The 24336-nt window shown below is 34.7% G+C and overlaps 1 protein-coding gene and 1 pseudogene across 1 annotated transcript in view; one reads left to right on the top strand and one right to left on the bottom strand.

Annotated features, from left to right (window-relative positions):
* CEP57L1 (centrosomal protein 57 like 1) overlaps window positions 1-24336 on the bottom strand; it is a 75526-nt gene that overhangs the window by 12402 nt on the left and 38788 nt on the right. Inside the window, exons 2-4 of the mRNA XM_043592073.1 lie at window positions 17348-17513; window positions 14731-14910; window positions 13267-13388 (exon numbers count right to left, since the gene is read on the bottom strand). Coding sequence (XP_043448008.1) covers window positions 13267-13388; window positions 14731-14910; window positions 17348-17510 — 465 coding nt within the window. The 5' untranslated portion in view covers window positions 17511-17513. The remainder of the gene's footprint in view (window positions 1-13266; window positions 13389-14730; window positions 14911-17347; window positions 17514-24336) is intronic.
* LOC122489845 lies at window positions 23718-24222 on the top strand (annotated as a pseudogene).

Genomic DNA, 24336 nt, shown 5'->3' with positions numbered 1-24336 from the left:
GTCTAATATCAACTGGCATTACAGAGGGAGAGAAGGAGAGAAGAATTATTCAGGCAAAAATAATTATTTGAAGTTATGATAATGGCTAAAAATTTACCATTTTTAAAATGTTTATTTTTGAGAGAGAAAGAGACAGAGTGTGAGATGGGGGGGGGTGCATAGAGAGAGGGAGACACAGAATCTGAAGCAGGGTCCAGGCTCTGAGCTGTCAGCACAGAGCCTGACGCAGGGCTGGAACTCACAGACTGTGAGATCGTGACCTGAGCCAAAGTTGGATGCTTAACCAACTGAGCCACCCAGAAGCCCCCAAAATTTTCCAAATTTGATGAAAAATATTACTGGACAGATCCAAGAATAATAATAACAAATTAAAAAACCCAAGCAGACTAAGTACAAAGAAAACCATATTTGGGCACATCATTATCAAATTACTAAAAACCAGTGATAAAGGGAAAACCTTAGAAGCAGTCTGAGAAGTGATGATTCATTATGCACAGAGGAATGACGATAAAAATTCTCATTAGAAGCTATGAAATTCAGAACACAATTGAGATCACATTTTTAATGTGCTGAGAGAACAAAAGCTGCCAACTAGAATTTTATATCCAGTGAAAATATCCTTCACCAATAATAGTGAAGGAAGGACTTGTCCAGAAAAATATATGCTAAGAGAATTCTCAGCATACTTTTAAAGGATGTACTTTGGACTGAAGGAAATGACACCAGACATAAGATCATACCTACACAAAGAAAGAAAAACATTGGAAATGGTAAAAATGTGAATAGATACGTATTCCATCTTATTTCTTTAAATTTTCTTTAAAGGACAACCTTTTAAAGCAAAAATAATAATGATGTAGTGTGAGTTTTATAACACATACAGAAATAAAATTATGAAAACTGTAGCACAAAGGGGACAAGTGGAATCACACTGTAGTAAGGATTGTACATCATATTGAAATGTTTTAATACTAATTCTTGGCCAACTGGTTTAGTTAAAAACACATATTTTAACTTGTACAACAGCTACTACAAAGAGGAGAGAAGTATCAGGAGGAAGAGAAGTCAATAAAATTTAAAAAGAAATCACTAGAGAAGTTAGAAAATATTTTTTAGCTGAATGACAAGAAAAACACAAAACATCTGGGGTGCCTGGGTGGCTCAGTTGGTTGAGTGATCTACTCGTGATTTCGGCTCAGGAAATGATCCGAGGGTTGAGGGATCAAGACCTGCATTGGGCTCCGCTCTGAGCCTGCCTAAGATTCTCCCTCTCTCTCTCTCTCTCTCTCTCTCTCTCTCTCTCTCTCTCTCTCTCCACCCACCCTTCCTCCCCCTTCCCTGTCTTGCTCTCTCTCTAAAATTAACAAAACAAAACAAAACATCAAACTCTGTGGGAGGCAAGTAAAGCGGTTAAGAGTGAACTCAGTAGCTTTCATCATAAAATGGCAATATTTAAGAGAAAGAATAAAAGTTTTAAAATCAATAAGGAAGGAAATAATAAAATGGAAATCAATTATGTAGGAAATAACAAAAAACTATAAATAAAAAGTTATTTTCTTGCAACAGATGTAGGGGAAGGGAAGGAAAAGGAAAAAGAAGATAAAAACAGAGAGGGAGGCAAACCATTAGACTCTTAAATACATAGGACAAACTGAAGGTTGCTGGAGGGGGGTGGGCTAAATGGGTGATGGGCATTAAGGAGGGCACTTGCTGAGATGAGCAGTGGGTGTTATATGTAAGTAATGAATCACTAAATTCTACTCTTGAAATCAATACTACACTGTATGTTAACTAACTGGAATTTAAATTAACAAAAAGGAAAAAAAAGAAATGAAAAAAAGATGCTTTCTCAAAAAAAAAGTTGCTTTTTTTGAAAAAATCAATAAAATTTATAGAAGTGATAGGATAGATGGATAATTTTTAAAAGAGTAAAATTATAAATTAGTAATATCAGAAATGAAAGAAGGGACATCTCTAAAGACACAAAAAGAAACAGAAAATCCAAGTAGCCCTATATCTGGTAAATAAATTGAATTCATAATTTAAAAACTGTCCACAAGAATACTCCAGATCCAGATGGCTTCTATCAAATTTTAATTCTATCAAACATTTAAGGAAGAAATAACACTAGTCTTATACAAGGTCTTTCAGGAAACAGAACAAGAGATCTTTCCAAGTAATTTTACAAGGGCAACAAAACCATGACACCAGAACTAGACAGACATTATGAGAAAATTACAAAGATCCTTCAAAGATACAGTCACAAAAATACTTTGGCAAAAATTTAGCAAACTGAATCAAGGAATGTAGAAATAGAATAATGATCAAAATCAGTTGGGGTCCATACCAAGAATGCAACATCGATTAACATTTGAAAATCAAATAATGTAACTTACCATATTAACAGAATAAAGGAGAAAAATCATATGACCCATCTGATGAGATGCAGAAAAAGCAATTAACAAAATTCAATACTCATTCATGACAAAAACTTTCAGCAAACTAAGAACAGAAGGTAATTTCCACAACTTCATAAGGGAGAGCTACGAATAACCTATAGATAATATCATAGTTAACAGTGAAAGATTGGCATCTTTCCCCAAAGATCAGAAACAAAGCAAGGATGACAGTCTTTACTACTTCTACTTGAAAGTGTATTAGCTGTAATAGCCAGTGCAGTAAGGTGAAAAAAGGAAATAAAAGCCAAAAAGATTGGAAAAGAAGAAATAAAACTGTCTTTATCCATAGATGATAGGATTATGTATACTGAAAATCCCTAAAAAATTGAAAACTACTGGAACAAACAAATTAGCAAGACTATAGGATGCAAAGTCACACAAATATCAATTTTACTAGTAATAGAAAAATGGGAGGAAATGATACTGTTCATCATAGCATTAAGAAAACATTAAATTCTTAGAGATAAATTTAACAAGAGATGTAAGACCTCATTAAAAACTACAAACCACAACAAAGAGAAAGTAAAGACTGAAATAAACGGAGAATTACATCATGCTCATAGATTGACAGATTAGATATTTTTGAGATGTCAATTTTCCTCCAAATGATCTCCAGATTTAACAAGACCACAGACAAAATCCCAGAAGACTTATTTTTTAGAAAATGCCACACTGAATATAAAATGTTTATAGAAGTGCCAAGGATCTATAATAACCACAATAATCTTCAAAAAGAACAAAGTGGGAAGATTTGCATTACTTGATTTCAAGACTTATTTTACAGCTACATGGTATACAGGGTCCCAGAAACAGACTTTATCTATATAGTCAATCAACTATACACAAAGCTGCCAATACAATTCAATGGGAGAAAGGACAGTATTGTAACGAATGGTGCTGGAACAACTGGACATCCACATGAAAAGAAATGTAACCTTCAACATTTTCTCTCGGCATATAAAAATTCCAGATGGAGCACACAGAAAAATGCAAACCAGAAACTTCTAAAGAAAAATATTTTGGAAAACAGTTTAGAAGTTTCTTATAAAGTTAAACATGCACCTACCTGTGGCATCACAATTTTATTACTAGATATTTACCCAAAAGAAATAAAACATGCATCCACAAAAGATTTGTACAAGAATATTCATAATAGCTTTATTCATCCTATCCCCAAACAGAAAACAAGCCAGATGTCAATCAAAATAAAAACAAATAGCAATCCCTACCCAAATAACACCAGCATTCTCCACAGAGCTAGAACAAACAATGCTAAAATTTGTATGGAACCAGAAAAGACCCTGATAGCCAAAGCAATCCTGAAAAAGAAAACCAAAGCCGGAAGCATCACAATCCCAGACTTCAAGATGTATTACAAAGCTGTAATCATCAAGACAGTATGGTGCTGGCACAAAAACAGACACTCAGATCAATGAAACAGAATAGAGAACCCAGAAATGGACCCACAAACGTATGGCCAACTAATCTCTGACAAAGCAGGAAAGACTATCCAATAGAATAAAGACAGTCTCTTCAGCAAATGGTGCTGGGAAAACTGGATAGCAACATGCAGAAAAATGAACCTGGACCACTTTCTTACACCATACACCAAAATAAGCTTAAAATTAATGAAAGATCTAAAAGTAAGACAGGAAGCCATCAAAATCCTCAAGGAGAAAGCAGGCAGAAACCTCTTTGGCCTTGGCCGCAGCAACTTCTTACTCAACACGTCTCCAGAGGCAAGGGAAACAAAAGCAAAAAAGAACTATTGGGATCGCCCTCATCAAAATAAAAAGCTTCTGCACAGCAAAGGAAATAATCAGCAAAACTAAAAGGCAACTGATGGAATGGGAGAAGATATTTGCAAATGACATATCAGATAAAGGGTGAGTATCCAAAATCTATAAAGAACTTATCAAACTCAACACCCCAAAAATCCCCACAAATAATCCAGTGAAGAAATGGGCAAAAGACATGAATAGACACTTCTCCAAAGAAGACATCCTGATGGCTAACAGACACGTGAAAAAATGCTCAACATCACTCATCACCAGGGAAATACAAATCAAAACCACAATGAGATACCACCTCACACTGGTCAGAATGGCTAACATTAACAACTCAGGCAACAACAGATGTTGGCGAGGGTGCAGAGAAAGGAGAATCCTTTTACACTGCTGGTGGGAAAGCAAACTGGTGCAGCCCCTCTGGAAAACAGTATGGAGTTTCCTCAAAAAATTAGAAATGGAACTACCCTACGGCCCAGCAATTGCACTACTAGGTATTTATCCAAGGGATACAGGTGTGCTGTTTTGAAGGGGCACATGCACCCCAATGTTTATAGGAGCACTATTAACAATAGCCAAAGTATGGAAAGAGCCCAAATGCCCATCGATGGATGAATGGATAAAGAAGATGTGGTATACACACACACACACACACACACACACACACACATACACACACACACACATGCACACACACAATGGAGTATTACTCGGCAATCAAAAAGAATGAAATCTTGCCATTTGCAACTATGTGGATGGAACTAGAGGGTATTATGCTAAGCAAAATTCGTCAGTCAGAGAAAGACAAATATATGACTTCACTCATATGAGGACTTTAAGATACAAAACAGATGAACATAAGGGAAGGAAAGCAAAAATAGTATAAAAACAGGGAGGGATAAAAACATAAGAGACACTTAAATATAGAGAACAAACAGGGTTACTGGAGGGGTTGTGGGAGGGGGGATGGGTAAGTGGGTAAGGGGCATTGAGGAATCTACTCCTGAAATCATCGTTGCACTACATGCTAGTTTGAATGTAAATTTTAAAAATAAAATTAAAAAAATAATGTAAAAACAGGGAGGGGGACAAACCATAAGAGACTCTTAAATACAGAGAACAAACAGAAAGTTGCTGGAGGGGTTGTGGGAGGGGGGATGGGCTAAATGGGTAAGGGACATTAAGGAATCTACTCCTGAAATCATTGTTGCACTATATGCTAACTAACTTGAATGTAAATTTAAAATAATAATAATAGTAAATTAAAAACAAAACAAAAACAAATAAGCAAATCATGCTTACATCTATGTAATAAATTCTATAAGCAATAAAAAGCAAAAGCTATTGATACAGACAACATGGATTAATAAAAAACTTTATGCTAAACAAGACAGTACATTTCCTATGATCCAATTATATGAAATTCTGAGACAGGCAAAAACTCTCAGGTAGAATAAATCAGCATAGTAGTTGTCTTGTTGGTAGTTGGGAGAAAGCAGGAAATATCTTGACAGAGATAGGAGAGAATTTCTATTGTCTGATAGGGCTGTGGATTATATACTTATTTATCAGATCTATGCATTTCATATGTAAATTATAACTCAATAAAAACATTTAAAACTGTTAAAAGTCACTGATCAACAATACTTAGCTACAATAGGAATTTTGAGGTTATTTTAGAAGATAAAATAAGTGAACTTCATCAAGTGGTTGCTCTTCTGGTTGCTGTACCCTTATTTACACAACTCAGAATTGTCAGACTTTTACATTTTTTCCAATCTGGTGGATGTGCAATAGTATCTTGTGGTTTTAATTTGCATTTTCCTAGTTACTAATGAGAATGATAACTCTTTTATAAATGTATGACCATTTGTGATTTCCTTTTTCCTATACTGTGCCCATTTTTCTGCTGTTTGGTTACTTTTTGTCTTGTTTAAGAAATCCTTCTCCATTCCTAAGTCATCAAGACATTGTTCTGCATTTGCTTCTAAAAATTACAAAGATTTCATGTAAATCTTAAATCCATCTGGAATTGATTTTTGTGTATAATGTAAGGCTGGCATCCAATTTCATTTTTTTTCTCACGTAGCTAATCAATTTTCCCAAAACCACTCATTGCAGTCTATCTTTTCTCCAGTGATCTGCAACGGCACCCTTGTTGTATATAATTTCCATGTAAGTGAGTCTGTCCCTGAGTTTATTCTATTCCTTTATTCTGGTTGTCCATCCATACAAATATGTAAATTTTGATAGCATTACAATGTGTTTCAACATGTAGTAGAGCAAGACCTCACCTTACTCTTCAAAATATTTGGGCTATTCTAGGACCTTTACTTTTTAATATAAATTTGAGTCAACTTTTATAGTTCCTTGAAAAATATTAAATACTTGACCCATTAAAATACAGTATTGATTGGTAATGTGAACCATTCCATAACAATGCAAAAACCTTACAACACAATATTATATTTTAGTCTTTAATTTATTTTTAAGTAATCTCTACACCCAACATAGGGCTTGAACTCACAATCCTGAGATCAAGAGCTGCATGCTCTTCCAACTGAGCCAGCCAGTTGCCCCAAACCTTACAACACTTTAAACTACATTTACTCCTTCCTAATTTATAAACTATCGTTCTCATTAATTTTAATCCTTTATATAACTTTAAGCCACATAAAACATTATAATTGCTTGTATGCAATATTCATTTAGACTTATTCATACACACACACACACACACACACACACACAGGCACGCACAATCTGTCTTCTGAAATCACTACTTTCAGTTGAGAAGTCAGATGTCACTTTAATTGTCCCTTTGAATGTAATCTTTTATCCCCCAGCAGCTTTTAGGATTTTATGCCTATTATTCATTATGAGGTGTCTAGGTATATATTTCTTTTTATTTTTATTATTCCTGATTTAGCTTTATAGGTTTTATAGGTTTGGTTTTCTTGAATCTGTGGTGTGATTTTTTAAAATCCCTTTTTGGTAAATTCTATCACTATCTCTTCAAATATTGCTTATGTCCCATTCTCTCTCCTTTCCTTTTGGAACTCTAATTACACATAAGTTTGACCTTCACACTCTAACTTATGCCTCTTGATCTATTTTCTGAATTTACTTTCATTTTGTCTCTTTGCTGATCTGGATGATTTTGCCTTCCCATTCACTGATTATCTCTTCCAATCTACTGCTGGATCCATCTATTCAGTTCAAGTTTCAGATACCATAATTTTCAGTTCCATAATTTTTATTTGGTTCTTTCTCAAATCTGCTCTGTCATTTTATGGTTTTCAATGCTTTGTTGAAAATGTCAATCATCTTTTATCTCCTCGATCATAGCAAGTATAATTATTTTAAAGTCTGTGTTTTTGTCTTTCAGAGCCAGCACCCAGTTGGAGCTAACTTGTAAGAGTGCTTATATAGTCTGTTATGTATGTTATTTCTTTTCATAGTGTCTTTTTTCCTTTAAGTATAATTTATTTAAATTCCAGTTAGTTAATATATAGTATGCTAGTTTCGGATGTACAATATAGTGATTCAGTAGTTCCATATAACACCCAGTACTCATCACAACAAGTGCACTCCTTAATTCTCACCACTTGACCCATCTCCCCACCCACCTCTCTTCTGGTAACCATCAGTTTTCTCTACAGTTTGGAGTCTTTTTCTTGATTAGTATCTCTCTTTTTCCCTCCTTTGCTCATTGGTTTTGTATCTTAAATTCCACAGATGAGTAAAATCATATGGTATTTGTCTTTCTCTGACTTACTTTGCTTAGCATTATACTCTGTAGCTCCATCCATATCATTACAAATGGCAAGATTTCATTCTTTTTTATGGCCAAGTAATATGTCATTATATATATAGACACACAAACACCCAAATCTTCTTTATCCATTTTTCATGTGTGTGCATGTGTGTGTGTGTGTGTGTGAACTTTTTCCATAATTTGGCTATTGTACATAACGCTGCTATAAACATAGGGTGCATGTATCCCTTTGAATTAGTATTTTTGTATTCTTTGGTTAATACCTAGAAGTGCAATTGCTAGATCGTAGAGTAGTTCTATTTTAACTTTTTGAGGAGACCCCATACTATTTTCCACGGTGGTTACACCAGTTTGCATTCCCACCAACAGTGTAAGAGGGTTCCCCTTTTTCCACATCCTCGCCAACACCTGTTTCTTGTGTTGTTGATTTTAATCATTCTGACAGATGAGAGGTGATATCTCATTGTAGTTTTGATTTGTATATCCCTGATGATCAGTGATGTTGAGCATCTTTTCACATGTCTGTTGGCCATCTGGATGTCTTCTCTGACATAATGTCTATTCATGTCTTCTATCCATTTTTTAATTGGGTTATTCATTTTTGTAGTGTTGTGTTTTATAAATTCTTTGTATATTTTGGATACTAACCCTTTATCAGATATGTCGTTGACAAATATCTTCTCCCATTCTGTAGGCTCCGTTTTAATTTTGTTGATTGTTTCCTTCATTGGGCAGATCTTTTTATTTTGTTGAAGTCCCAATAGTTTATTTTGCTTTTGTCTCCCTTGCCTCAGGAGATATATCTAGAAAGAAGTTTGCTATGGCCAATGTCAAATAGGTTACTGCCTGTGTTCTCCTCTAGGTTTTAAAGGTTTCCTGTCTCACATTTAGGTCTTTAATCCATTTTGAATTTATTTTTGTGTATGGTGTAATAAAGTGGTCCAGTTTCATTCTTCTGTGTGTTGTTGTCCAGCTCTCCCGACACCATTTATTGATGAGACTATCTTTTTTCTGTTGGATATTCTTTCCTGTTTTGGCAAAGATTAATGGACCATATAGTTGTGGGTTCATTTCTGGGTTTTCTATTCTGTTCCATTGATCTATGTGTCTATTTTTGTGCCAGTACCATACTGTTTTAATCACTATAGCTGTGTAATATAACTTGAAGTATGGAATTGTGATGCCTCTAGCTTTGCTTTCCTTTTTCAAGATTGCATTGGTCTTTTTGTGGTTCCATACAAATTTTAAGATTGTTTCTTCTAGCTCTGTGAAAAATGCTGTTGGTATTTTGTTAGAGACTACATTAAATGTATAGATTGCTTCGGGTAATATAGACATTTTAACAATGTTTGTTTTTCAATTTATTTCGGTCATCTTCAATTTCTTTCATCAGTGTTTCATCAAGGAAGAAGTAAAACTTCTAATATTTGCAGATGACATAATACTTTATATAGAAAACCTGAAAAGACTCCATGAAAATAGTGCTAGAACTGATAAACAAATTCAGTGAAGTAACAGGATACAAAATCAATGTATAGAAATCTGTTGCATTTCTTTTTTTTTCAGGTTTTATTTTATTTTATTTTTTAATTTACAGTCAAGTTAGTTAGCATAGGAGTGCAACAATGATTTCAGGAGTACATTCCAGTGATTCATCCCCTATGTATAACATACAGACCTCATCCCAGCAAGTGTCTTCTTTAATGTCCCTTAAAGAAGGGCATGTAGCCCATCCCTCCTCCCACAACACTCCCAGCGACTCTGTTTGTTCTCTATATTTAAGTGTCTCTTATGTTTTTATCCCTCCCTGTTTTTATACTATTTTTGCTTTCCTTCCCTTATGTTCATCTGTTTTGTATCTTAAAGTCCTCATATGAGTGAAGTCATATATTTGTCTTTCTCTGACTGACGAATTTTGCTTAGCATAATACCCTCTAGTTCCATCCACATAGTTGCAAATGGCAAGATTTCATTCTTTTTGATTGCCGAGTAATACTCCATTGTGTGTGTGCGTGTGTGTGTGTGTGTGTGTGTATACCACATCTTCTTTATCCATTCATCCATCGATGGGCATTTGGGCTCTTTCCATACTTTGGCTATTGTTAATAGTGCTCCTATAAACATTGGGGTGCATGTGCCCCTTCAAAACAGCACACCTGTATCCCTTGGATAAATACCTAGTAGTGCAATTGCTGGGCCGTAGGGTAGTTCCATTTCTAATTTTTTGAGGAAACTCCATACTGTTTTCCAGAGGGGCTGCACCAGTTTGCTTTCCCACCAGCAGTGTAAAAGGATTCTCCTTTCTCTGCACCCTCGCCAACATCTGTTGTTGCCTGAGTTGTTAATGTTAGCCATTCTGACCAGTGTGAGGTGGTATCTCATTGTGGTTTTGATTTGTATTTCCCTGGTGATGAGTGATGTTGAGCATTTTTTCACGTGTCTGTTAGCCATCAGGATGTCTTCTTTGGAGAAGTGTCTATTCATGTCTTTTGCCCATTTCTTCACTGGATTATTTGTGGGGATTTTTGGGGTGTTGAGTTTGATAAGTTCTTTATAGATTTTGGATACTCACCCTTTATCTGATATGTCATTTGCAAATATCTTCTCCCATTCCATCAGTTGCCTTTTAGTTTTGCTGATTATTTCCTTTGCTGTGCAGAAGCTTTTTATTTTGATGAGGGCGATCCCAATAGTTCTTTTTTGCTTTTGTTTCCCTTGCCTCTGGAGACGTGTTGAGTAAGAAGTTGCTGCGGCCAAGGCCAAAGAGGTTTCTGCCTGCTTTCTCCTTGAGGATTTTGATGGCTTCCTGTCTTACTTTTAGATCTTTCATTAATTTTAAGCTTATTTTGGTGTATGGTGTAAGAAAGTGGTCCAGGTTCATTTTTCTGCATGTTGCTATCCAGTTTTCCCAGCACCATTTGCTGAAGAGACTGTCTTTATTCTATTGGATAGTCTTTCCTGCTTTGTCAGAGATTAGTTGGCCATACGTTTGTGGGTCCATTTCTGGGTTCTCTATTCTGTTTCATTGATCTGAGTGTCTGTTTTTGTGCCAGCACCATACTGTCTTGATGATTACAGCTTTGTAATACATCTTGAAGTCTGGGATTGTGATGCTTCCGGCTTTGGTTTTCTTTTTCAGGATTGCTTTGGCTATCAGGGTCTTTTCTGGTTCCATACAAATTTTAGCATTGTTTGTTCTAGCTCTGTGGAGAATGCTGATGTTATTTTGATAGGGATTGCACTGAATATGTAGGTGGCTTTGGGTAGTGTCGACATTTAACAATATTTGTTCTTCCAATCCAGGAGCATGGAATATTTTTCCATTTTTTGGTGTGTCTTCTTCAATTTCTTTCATAAGCTTTCTATAGTTTTCAGTGCATGGATTTTTCACCTCTTTAGTTAGGTTTATTCCTAGGTATTTTATGGTTTTGGTGCAATTGTAAATGGGATTGAATCTTTGATTTCTCTTTCTATTGCTTCATTATTGGTGTATAGGAATGCAACCGATTTCTGTGCGTTGATTTTATGTCCTGTGACTTTGCTGAATTCATGGATCAGTTCTAGCAGTTTTTTGGTGGAATCTTTTGGGTTTTTCAGATAGAGTATCATGTTGTCTGCAAAGAGTGAAAGTGACTTCCTCCTTGCCTATTTGGATGCCTTTTATTTCTTTGTGTTGTCTGATTGCTGAGACTAGGACTTCCAACACTATGTTGAATAACAGTGGTGAGAGTGGACATCCTACATCCTTGTCTTGTTCTTGACCTTAAGGGGAAAGCTCTCAGTTTTTCCCCCTTGAGGATGATATTAGTGGTGGGTCGTTCATATATGGCTTTTATGATCTTGACGTATGATCCTTCTATCCCTACTTTCTTGAGGGTTTTTTATCAAGAAAGGATGCTGTATTTTGTCAAATGCTTTCTCTGCATCTATTGAGAGGATCATGTGGTTCTTGTCTTTCTTTTTATTAATGCGATGTATCACATTAATTGATTTGCAGATATTGAACCAGCCCTTCATCCCAGGTATAAATCCCACTTGGTCATAGTGAATTATTCTTTTAATGTATTGTTGGGTCTGGTTGGCTAGTATCTTGTTGAGGACTTTTACATCCATATTCATCAGGGAAATTGGTCTGTAGTTCTCTTTTAGTGGGGACTTTGGTTTTGGAATCAAGGTAATGCTGGCTTCATAGAATGAGTCTGGAAGTTTTCCTCCCATTTCTATTTTTTGGAACAGCTTCAATAGAATAGGTGTCAACTTTTCTTTAAATGTTTGGTAGAATTCCCCTGGAAAGCCATCCTGCCCTGGACTCTTGTTTTTTGGGAGATTTTTGATTACTAATTCGAAGAAATCTGTTGCATTTCTATACACTAATAATGAAGCAGCATAAAGAGAAATTAAGGAATCAATCCCATCACCAGTGCACCAAAACCAGTAAGATACCTAGGAAAAAACCTAACCAAACAGGTCAAAGACTTGTACTCTGAAAACTACAAAACACTAATGAAAGAAACTCTCATAGTGTCTTAATTCCTTCTGCCTGGTTATGTTTGACTGAAAGTTTTTCACTGTGTCAAAGAAAGGTTTGTAGAAATAATTTCAGATCCCTAGAAGCATTAGCTATCCAGGATGACTTCAATCCAATTTCAAAGACTAAGATTTTCTGGATTACTCTGATCGATTTATCTGGGTTGTTTTCTTTCTTGTTCATCCCTACAAAGCATTCGGAGCACAATGGATCTATCAGGGTTCCTACTCTTGCTAGGCCCTGGAATCTAACTTCAATTTCTTTAGCCCCATAGCTTTGAAAAGCATTATCTGGCCACTCAGTTGAATCTCTGGAATCAGAAATGCCCTAAGAAGGATAGGGCCTGAAACTAGCCTCTCTAGAGGCCAACCTCTTTGGAGGCCAACCACTTTGGATTTAAGTCTACACCCATTAATTTTTAATTGGTGATTTTTCATCACTTAGTTAACTCTCCAATGCCTTTATGTATTTTTTCCCTTTCTTCCTTTCTTCCTCCCTCCCTGTCTTCCTTCTTTCCTTCTTTTTTAATATCTTGCCTAGTTTTTCTTGTTTCCTTCTACACAAAGCTTAGTCCAATGACCCAGTCAGCTTCAATGTAAGTGGAAATCTCAATATAGCTCTTTATCCTACTTAAGATTGTAATACAATTTTCCCATAACATTATTCTCTCAAAACATATTAAATTATATTTTATTCATATAAAAATATGTTCACCTGTTGCTCCAGGATCATATTCTTCTCTCGCTCTACATTGAGAACCATTCTCTTTGTATATTCTAGTTGCTTCTCTAGAAGAGTACAGCGAACCTGGGCAGAATTTAACTGTATAGTAATATCTGTGAGAAAGAAAAAGTAATAATGTGTTGATTATCACATAGATTACAGGTTTGGTTATCATGAGAAATACATTATGTAAATTCAATCAAGACCTAGAAGTTCAAGAAATCTTTAGTTCTAATACTGGCTCTCTAAGAGTTATGGACACACATTTTGTGAATTTCTCATTAAGTACATATAACTAGTTTAACACTGTCTCCCCCTAAAGATCCACAGGGTACACTTATGAAAGAGTGAGATGTCAGTGACTTACTTGTGGGATGATAGAAATCCTGGATGTTCCTGGGAAATGACAGAGGACCTAAAGTCTCTTTCTTATCTATATAGTTTTCTCTTTCAGGAAACTCGGGTATATGCATTTTACCATTCCCATTTCCTCTGCTCTTGACTACTGACAGCATAGTTAATGTCCTAAGAAGTAATCCCTTCTAATCCTTTAATTTTTTACTTTCCTCAGCAGTTTCTTCCACTTTTGTCCAATTACCTCAGAAAAATTTTTCTCATTTTGTCACTCTTTTTGTAAGTTGACACACAAATTTGAACTTTATTTATGATGGTGAATGTAGTACAAGGGAAAAGAAAGTTACACATTATGAAGTAAACTTATATAAATAACTTACTTTTTTTTTTTTTGAAAATTTTTATGTTTATTTTTGAGAGAGACAGAGGGCAAGCAGGGGAGGGGCAGAAAGAGAGGAAGACACAGAATCCAAAACAGGCTCCAGGCTCCGAGCTGTCAGCACAGAGCCAGACGCAGGGCTTGAACTCACAGACCGTGAGATCATGACCTGAGCTGAAGTTGGACACTTAATCCAGGAGCTCCTAAAGAATTTATGTTCTAAAATTTAAAAACTTATGTCCTGATGTTCTTTTGTAATTTCCACAGAAATCTCTACTTACCTGCCCATTTCCTCTAATTAACCTTTCAAGTTAATAAAAGAATTGTATTCATTTTTATGGTTTCTGTATTGTTTAATTACTAGTGTTGCTTTATATTTTCAAATTTAAAAAATCAGTGTTGACTGAAAATATAAAGTATTTCAATTATATTATGGGTAAAACTAGATTTTTTTGGTATTCTGAAAATGTCCTAATTTCTAAACACAATTTGTCTAAAAACTTAATTTTTTCTTTTAATCTCAATAATTTATGAACTGGGATAATATATGTAAGCTCAATATTATATCCATTTAATGCAAATTATCAAATTGAGAACAAGCCCTCAAGGTTTGAATATACATAAGAACAAAGATATTTGAGTAAATGTTAGGCTGGGCTTATTATTTTCAAGTTGTAAACTCTGATAATCCCTTGTTTTTGAGAACTATTGAATTTTCTTACCTTTTTTCTGCTTTATCAGTTCCTGGTGTACCAGATTTCTCTCATTTGTTTCTTTCTCCAAGGCCTCTTTATACTGTGCTGCTTCTCTGGAAAGAATGTTCAGGTTGTCCTCAGCTTGTGTTCTCTCCAACTCTAAACGATGAATCTTTTCCTGAAGAGTTTTTAAGGCTAAAATTAGAGCTGTTGAAAAAAAAATTTGCTTGTTATTTTAATGAGAATTTTTGAACACTTACACAGTATCATATAAAAGTGAACAGTATATTTTTGTTAGTAAGCCAGAAAAACGTACAAGTAATGTATATTCCTCAAAAAAATTCACTAAAACTCTAAAGAGAGACAAATTTTTTCTAACATATCTTATAAAAACAGTATATTTGTGATTGTATGTAGTAATTTTCTAGGTTTGAGACAGCTAATAATCACAATTTAGTTCAATAAAATATATATCTTCAAATAAAAAGACTTAAAAAAGATATAGTCTAGGAGGCGTAAGAGTCTGAGTATGGATAAAGAAAATGTAAATGTAGTATCCACTAACTAACATGGAAATTTAGGTTTAATGTTAAAGGTTTTTCTCAGTTCTTGATATGTTCAGTTTAGCTAAACTACAAACACGTTATGATTCTTTGTCTAAGATTACAGTACTAATAATCAGAACATATGAGTTAGAACACAATTTCTTCCACTAGAAAAAAAATTATACCCTAGTGGTTTGATTCATATCAGGCTCGAAAGATTTTAAGTGGTACACATATACTACTGTGATTTTTATTCAGCTATATTAATATGATGATTCAGGTAAGTTCAGAATTATAAAAATTTCAAGTAATAATGTCTATTCAGTTATAACTTCAAAGTATACAACTAGAGGGGAATGGAATATAGGTAAATGTTATAGGTTATAGGTTAATTTTTACATACAGGCATACTTGGTCTTATTGTGCTTCACTTTATTGCACTTAACAGATACTGCATTTCTTTTCTTTTCTTTTCTTTTTTTTACAAATTGAAGGTTTGTGGCAACCCTGTGTTGATTAAATCTGCCAGTGTCATTTTCCCAACAGCATTTGCTCACTTCATGTCTCTGTGTCACATTTTGGTAATTCTTGTACTATTTCAAACTTTTCATGATTATTATATTTGTTACGGTGATCTGTGTTCAGTCATTATAACTCACTGAAAGCTCACATGATGCTTAGCATTTTTTAGCAATGAAGTATTTTTTAGTTAAGATATGTAGTTCATTGTTTTTTAGACAATGCTACTGCAAAATTAATAGACTACAGTGTAGTCTAAATGTAACTTTTATATGCACTGAGAAACCAAAAAATGCATTTGACTCACTTTATTGTGATATATTCACTTTATTACAGTGGTCTGGAACCAAGCCCACAATATCTCTAAGGTATGCCTGTAGTTTATGTCCAATTAGAACGATGTTTGCTAGAGATCACCATTTGTTTTTTGTTTTGTTTTTTAAAATGAGATCAAGAAATTACATTTATTGCTCTTTAGATGCAATACCTGGCTTGCTGATTTGGAATATTTCGTACAGCTTTTTATACCACACTGCCAGTCTATTTATTAATGGTAACTATAATCACAGAATATTAAAAAACAAGGTGATAGCATCTTAGCAGGTAATTTGTATGGCACAGGTATGCCTAAATTCATAAATGTTTTCCTAATTCAATTATGAGATTCTCCTAAGTTTATATTTTAAAAGATAATACTTACAATGTACTTACAATGTATGGACTTCCCATAAAATTTTCAAGGACAATTTTGGAAACAGGCAATTTCTGAATTTAATCCTTGAATCAGACACAACTTTACTCAATTCACTATTATTCTAATCACCTAGTTTACAAGGATTCCAAATATGACCTTTTATTCTTCAGAGTATTTTCCTATTTTATAGTGATTTTTTAGGATAAAATTGTAATATGTGTCTAGCTGGTTAATCTTCACCTTATAGCTGAAGAAGCCAAAATAAAAAATATTAAATAACTTATCTATGTTTATAGAAACTTTAAGCAACCGAGTCAAAACTAATAGTTTTATTAAGATTAAACACATAATATTATTTTCTACATAAAAATGTAAAATTTTAGGGGAGCCTGGGTGGCTCAATCAGTTAAGCATCCAACTTCAGCTCAGGTCATGACCATGAGTCATGATCTCACCATCCAGGAGTTAGAGCCCTGCATCAGGTTCTGTGCTGACAGCTCGAAGCCTACTTCGGATTCTGTGTCTCCCTCTCTCTCTGCCTCTCCCCCATTCGCACTCTGTCTCTCTTTCAAAAATAAACATTAAAAAAAATTTTTTTAATGTAAAATTTTATATAACATGTTTTATACCATTCCCCAATTTTATATAAGATTGTAAATTAGAGTTACCTTGGTTATTTGGGGCACTGGGTGGCTCAGTTTTTGTTAAGCATCTGACTCTTGATTTAGGCTCAGCTCAGCTCGGTCATAGGATAGAGCCCTGTGCCAGCTCTGCGCTGACAGCATGGAGCCTGCTTGGGATTCTCTCTCTCCTTCTCCCTCTGCCCCTCCCCCCCCTCTCTCTCTCTCTCTTTCAAAATAAATAAACATTAAAAACACAGAATTACCTTGGCCATTTGGACTATGAAGCATTTTAGGAGAGGTAACTTCTAAGTTCGCAGAGCGGTAAGTCTGGGATGATTCATTATTCTGGGCAAATGATGGAACAAACACTCTTTCTGGAGGTTTAAGATAGCTTCCTACAATACTATGCATTAATTCAGAATCCATTATCTGTAGACAATAAAGGAATAATACAGTATAGCATCATTCTTTCTTACTTGAATGACAAAAAGATTAGGCAAAAATTCAGGTAAAACTTAACATAAACACATACTCATATACTGTGGAGTTGTTTCTTTATGAAGTTAATTATCACAAACTCAACTATAAGAAGCTTAGTAATACAAGAAAGAAAAATGACTATTTACCATATAAATAGTATAGATAATTCTACCTGATTTTCAGTGAGCATATGCTCTGGAGTGAGTGGTGTGAATGTGCTCATTTCTCAGCTGATCGTAAGTTCATATACCCTCATCATCTGAGCACCACTCTACAAATAGTGTGACTCTAGGGTTCTTAGAGGAAGTATATATTCTAAAAGACAACATAGCTTTGAAACACAAGCCACCCGTTTAATACAATCCTTGAATCCTAACTGTGGAACTCCAATGTCCTGGCTTCCTAAAGGATTTTCAAGGGTAATTTTGTATATATCAGATTTTGTATATATCAATTCTGTATATATCCTTGAATAAGACACAACTCCACTTAATGCACCAGCATCCTAATCATAGTTTACAATGGTTCCAAATCTGAAGAATCTAAAATAGCTTTATTTTGCTATTCTGGAGGGTTTTTTTTTTTCAATTTCAATTTTTTTATTTAGGAGAGCCCTTTTAACCATTTCAGCAGGTAATTTTTTGTCTAATTTTCCTAAATCATTTATTTTCCTTTCTGTAATTTAAAGACTGTAGAAATGTATTCTACTTAACAGATTCTAGTTAATGTTAATTCATAGCTACATTGGAAGAAACAGGTAACAACTGTTCATACACACATGCAAAACAATTCATAAGCACAATTTTAAGAAAGAAAACTCATTTTAAAATGTAAACTTAGAATTCCATTATATAATTAGCCTATTTTAATTTTTGAGAATTGCAAATTTTCAGTGATTTCACTACCTTCCCAATTCATAAGGCAAAAGTAGATACTTCCCATGAATGTAATTTCTGGCAGGGTACAGAACCCAATTAACTCAGTAGGATTTTCTACCTTACCTACTGCTGTGATTGGCTGTCTTTCAGGACATTCTGATTGGTCTATTCTAAAAGTTATATAGCCTAGGAAGCTTTCCTAGAATACTTGCTGCCCTTTGCTCTCCAGAAGCAATCATTTTTTGCTACTATTATTAGCACCGGCTACCATCCACGGCTACTAACCATGTCTCCATCCCTTGGGGTTGTTGCTGCTCAGACACTGTCTGCTCCCCATGGGAGACTGCATCTATCTAAGTTGCTGTTCCCTCAAAAAACAAGAGAGCAAAGTTAGTCACAGTTGGCTCACAATGAAGTAGAGGTAGGACACCAAAGTACAAAAGTTCTGAACATGGTTGTACGTGTTCAGGGAGAGGTGTGTAGCTGAAACTATCCCAAAAACCTTGGAATTACTCAAGATAATTCAGTTTTTGGCTCCTGGTGAGTTTCTCTAATAATAAAAAGAATGAAATTTTAACATTAGTCACTATACCCTGAAGTCCTTGGGAGGACTCTGTCTGCTTCCTCTTTACCAAATATAATATTTATTTACAAATTGGATTTTGCATCAGTTAAAAAACAAATTTAAATTGGAGGTTTTTAATGTAAATGAAACGACTCCTTAGAAGATGGCATTAAATTAAAAATCAGACTAAACGGGGGCACCTGGGTGGCTCAGTCGGTTGAGTGTCCGACTTCGGCTCAGGTCATGATCTAACGGTTCCTGAGTTTGAGCCCGGCATTGGGCTCTGTGCTGACAGCTCAGAGCCTGGAGTCTGCTTCCAATTCTGTATCCCTCTCTCTCTGCCCCTCTCCTGTTCCTGGTCTATCTCTCTCAAAAACATAAACATTAAAAAAAAATTAGACTAAAGATCATTTAAATTAAATGTGTAAATACATCTTAAAGTGGGCATAAGCAGAATAGCAATACACTGATAGGTGGTGAAAAAGAAAGGAAACAGTAAAAAAAATGAGAAGACATGCTATGATGTGACACAGAGCTCAGGGGTTTTCATTGTAATAGAGGTCCCAGCTTAACCTGTACAATCTAGTCCTGCTTTATAAACAAGTGCATAAACCCACTAGAAGTTTCTTTACACAAAGAACTGTGACATTCTAGGAGAAAAACTCACTCTGAGGCAAGATGAAAGAAATACAGAAAGCTTGATCCAAAGTCAAAGCCTAACTTGATGGAGGAAGAGAGGAGTAATTCTGAGTAAAGTACAGTGGTAAACATTCTAATTCATCTCTGACCCAGTCTCATGGACTCAACATGGGTGTTGGGAATGGAGAGGGTTGTTAAGTAAAAACTGAGAAACATTTCACCAATATCTGTACAAAAGATTGGAACATTAGCTGTCCTGCTTTGTATGGGATGTTATATTCCAATGAAGAGGGAAGTTGCTAGAGATCACTCACAGTTTTGGCATTTTGAGGGCTCTGGTGCATTGGTGGTCTTGTTCAGCTAGAGAGAGAGAGAGCGAGCGCACCAGGAAGGGATATACTCATGGGAATGTATGACAGAAATTTCTAGAGTAAAAATTTCTGAGAATACAGAGAGGTGCCTAAGCCCCGAACTCCAAGGATTCTGACATATCGGGTATGGAGCATCGCTGTAGGTAATTGAAAAGACCTCAGAAAATCCTGTAGAGCATTTTAGAGGATCTGCAAGCGAGGGCAAAAGGCTGTGAATTGTAGACCTCATTTGCATCAAGAGCGTGGTAAAGCATAAGGAAACTCAAGTTGTGCCTGGAACTATTCCTGACAGCTTACAAACAACCAGGAAAATTATCCATTTTCTCTATGGTAAATACAGTTAAGACACCTTCATGAGCTGCAACTAAGGAGCCACTGCATACAGAAACACCCTCACCTCCCTCCAAAAAACTGTGCTAGATACAAATACTGTACTGAAAAGTAGTTTTACTTGTTCTTGAGGGAAGCAATTGTTCCAAAACGGTCCTTTTTAACAACCAATGTCTATTCCAGCTAGTGGCTGACTGTGCCATCACCTCTGCATAATCCCATAGGATTGTTAGGGAGACAGCATTAGGAGATGGCCAGAGATACTACAATGGGTTCTTGGAATGGGATACTCTCTGTTTCCTATACTGCTAATTCTTTCAGGTTTAGGTTTTTCCTTAAAGAAAAATATCAGCAGCTGTATCATTTACCTGATTTTCTTTGTGAATGCACCTAGGTTAACTTACCTTAAGAGCAAACTCAATAAAAGGTTGGACTAAGTCTATTTTATTTTTTAATATATAGCATTTTAAAAAGTACTGTAACAATTGAGTTGGATAACTTTGATTAAAGAACTTGCCTTATAGATGCCCTAATAGATACTACAATCTATTATTTATAGTATACAACTAAAATGTTAAGACAATGATATAAAAACCAACTGGTCAATGGAAACCAGTACATATAAGAATTTAACATAAATACTTCCACTGGATTCAACAAATGATGCATTTGTTGTTCATTCAGTGTTAGAAAAATTTTAGGAAAAAAATCCAATTAAACCTTTATCTCATTCCATATATCAATACAAATTTCAGGTATGTTACAGAGTCAATTTTTTAAAAAACTTTAAAAATTATTTTAAAAATCTGAATAATTAAAATAATCATAGAAATGGTAAGATGTTTTATGTTTAGAACTATGGTAAAAATAAAAGATACAAAGGCTACATTAAAATTCAACTATACCATATAAAAATTATGCACAAAATCAAAAGGCAAAAGAACGCAGAAAAAAAATATGCAATGAAGGACAAAGGGGAATATCATTGATACAGAAAAAGCTTTTATAAATCAGAAGAAAAATACTAGCATCATAACAGAAGAATGTCAAATGATTATAAACCATCAATTTAGAGAAAAATGTAGCTAATAAACAATAAACCTTAACAATAATGAAAGAAAACCAGTTGTATCCAGATATAAAAGTAACCTTTGGAGTTTGAACTCAGTTCAAATTCTGATCTCCAACTTACCATCTTTCTGACTTTTAGAAACACTTTTAAACTTTTCTGGGTCTCAATTTCCTTCTCTACATAATTAGGATGGTAGTATCTCATAGGGGTGCTATAGACAAAATATGATAATGTATATAAAGCACTTAGAATTTATGTCTGCAAGTATGCACTGTGAGCAAAATATGTATTTGATAAATGGTAGCCATATTTATTTTGAAAGAAAACATATTTCAGATGAAGTACAATGGAATGGAACAGAATTAAATCTAGTAGGAAACAGAGTGTGTCTCATGTGGTAAAGGTAAACAAACATTTATTTTAAAAGAAAACAAGGAAATATCGTTTTTTACATTTCAAAGCTCTTTTAAAGGCAAGAAAATAGGTAAAAGGCCTAGAATCATCAAAAGATTTTTGAAGAACAGTAAGATGAAGAAACTTGTCCTGTCAGTTATCAAGACTTACCATGAAACTAAAATAATTAAGTCAGTGAAACAGTCAGGAGCGATTAACAGACTAACAGAACACAGCTCAGAAACAGACCAAACCCTGTATAATAACTTGATATATGACAAAAAGGGAACTTCTTATCAGTGGAGAATAGTTAGGCTATTCATAATTGGTGAGGGAAAAACCGATTCTCGAAATTTAAAAACAACTGGATCCTTATTTCAAAACTGTATCAAAAGTTAAATCCATATGTGTTAAAAACCAAAATGTACAAAGAAATATGTCTGGGAGAGCATATAGGAGAATGTCCTTAGCAACTTTGGGCTTTGAAGGCTTTTGAAAACATGACATAAAATCCCTAACTGTAAGTTAGAAGACTGATTATTTTAACATAAAAAATATACATCACAAGATGCCATTACAAAGGTAAAAAGAAAAGCCATAGCCTGAGAGAGGGTACCTACATGCACATAGCTAATAAATTATTAACAAAATAAGATATAAAGCCCCACAAATTAAATCTTTAAAGATAACATACCAGTAAGAAAGGGACAAAAGTTATTCGTTGGACTACTATGCAGCAGTAAAAAAGAATGAATGAAACAGCAACATGCATCCTCGTGGACAAATCTTAAAAACATGTTGAAGAAAAAAAGGGAGATGCAAAGAATATGTTCAATATGTTATCAGGCATGTAAAAAAAATATTATACATTGTTTAGAGATATATTCATATGCATCAAAAGTATAAAGACAAGTATGAGATAATAAATACCAAACTCAGGATGGTAGTTAAGTGGGTGAGGATGCAAAAAGACAGGTGATTACAGAGGGGTATACAGGTATTTGTTATATAATTTAGTAAATCTTTTCATATAACTGAAAGACTTTATTTTTTAAAATGTTAGAAGTTAGCAATTTGAATAAAGACCACTCTTGCTCCTGTGCAAATCTGAGAATGGCCAACTTATATTGAATTTTTAGCTGTGATTCTAAGCCCTGTACATGCAGTATCTCATCTAATCCTTGTAACAATCCTGAGATAAGGATTATTGTTGTTGTTGTTATTATTACTATTTTTTTTATAAATAAAGAAATAGAGGCACTAAGAAGAAATAAAGAAATAGAGGTGACCAAAGTTCATACAACTTGTAAGTGGTGGAGCCAGGATTTAAACCTAGCCAGTTCAATTCCAAAGCCTGGGTTCTTAATCATTATGTTAAACAGCCTATAGTTTGGGGATATTTGCAGTTAGCCAGGTAAGAGATGATGCTGTGTTTGGATTAGGGTGGTGAAAATGGAGATGAAGAGAGTGTATACAAGCAAGATGTATCCTGAAGACACAAGTGATGAACTGGATTAAGAGGAGAAGAAAAGGGAGAAATCAAGGTTTCTAGCTTAAATAACTGGATAGATGATAGTGCCATTTATTAAAAAGAAAACAAAGATAATAATATTCATATAGTACTGATATGTGTCAAACACTATTCTAACTGTGAGACATCCAAGTTAAGATAAGAAATAGGTAGTTTGATAGAAGAGTCTAAGGCTTGGAGGAGAGTTCTAGTACAGAAATATAAACAATGACATTGCCAGCATACGGATGATATATAAAACCATAGAATAGAAGTCACCTAAAGGAAGACTCTAAATACAAAAGATTTCAGATAAGGAAAACAAAAGAAAGAGAAACCTATGAAGGAAAAGAACCAGAAAACTATGATGTCAAAACAAAGAGAGGACTTTCTGATCCACCATCTGTGGTGGAACCACTGCCAAGAGGTTGATTTTCGTGAAAACTCTTATGGGGAAGACCATCACTCTTGAGGTTGAACCTCCAAATACAATAGAAAATGTGAAGGCCAAGATTCAGAATAAGGAACTCTTCCTGATCAGCAGAGACCGATCTTTGCTGGCAAGCAACTGGAAGATGGATGTACTTTGACTAAAACATTCAAAAAGAGTCCACTCTCCATCTTGTGTTGAGACTCTGTGGTGGTGCTAAGAAAAGGAAGAAGTCTCTTACACCATGCCCAAGAAGAATAAGCATAAGAGAAAGGTTAAACTGGCCATCCTGAAATACTATAAGGTGGATGAGAATGGCAAAATCAGTCACCTTTGTCAGGAATGCCCTTCAGATGAATGTGATGCTGGAGTTTTAATGACTAGACACTTTTATGACTAGTCACTTTTGACAGACATTATTGTGGCAAATGTTGTTACACTGTTGCTTCAACAAACCAGAAGACAAGTAATTGTTTTTTTGTTTTATTTTACTTTAATGTTTATTTTTGAGAGAGAGAGAGAGTGTGTGTGAACGAAGGAGGAGCAGATAGAGATGGAGACACAGAATCCAAAGCAGGCTCAGG

This window comes from Prionailurus bengalensis, chromosome B2, assembly GCF_016509475.1.
Source record: "Prionailurus bengalensis isolate Pbe53 chromosome B2, Fcat_Pben_1.1_paternal_pri, whole genome shotgun sequence".
In the NCBI taxonomy this organism is placed as follows: domain Eukaryota; kingdom Metazoa; phylum Chordata; class Mammalia; order Carnivora; family Felidae; genus Prionailurus; species Prionailurus bengalensis.
This window is presented reverse-complemented; position numbering and strand designations above follow the sequence as displayed.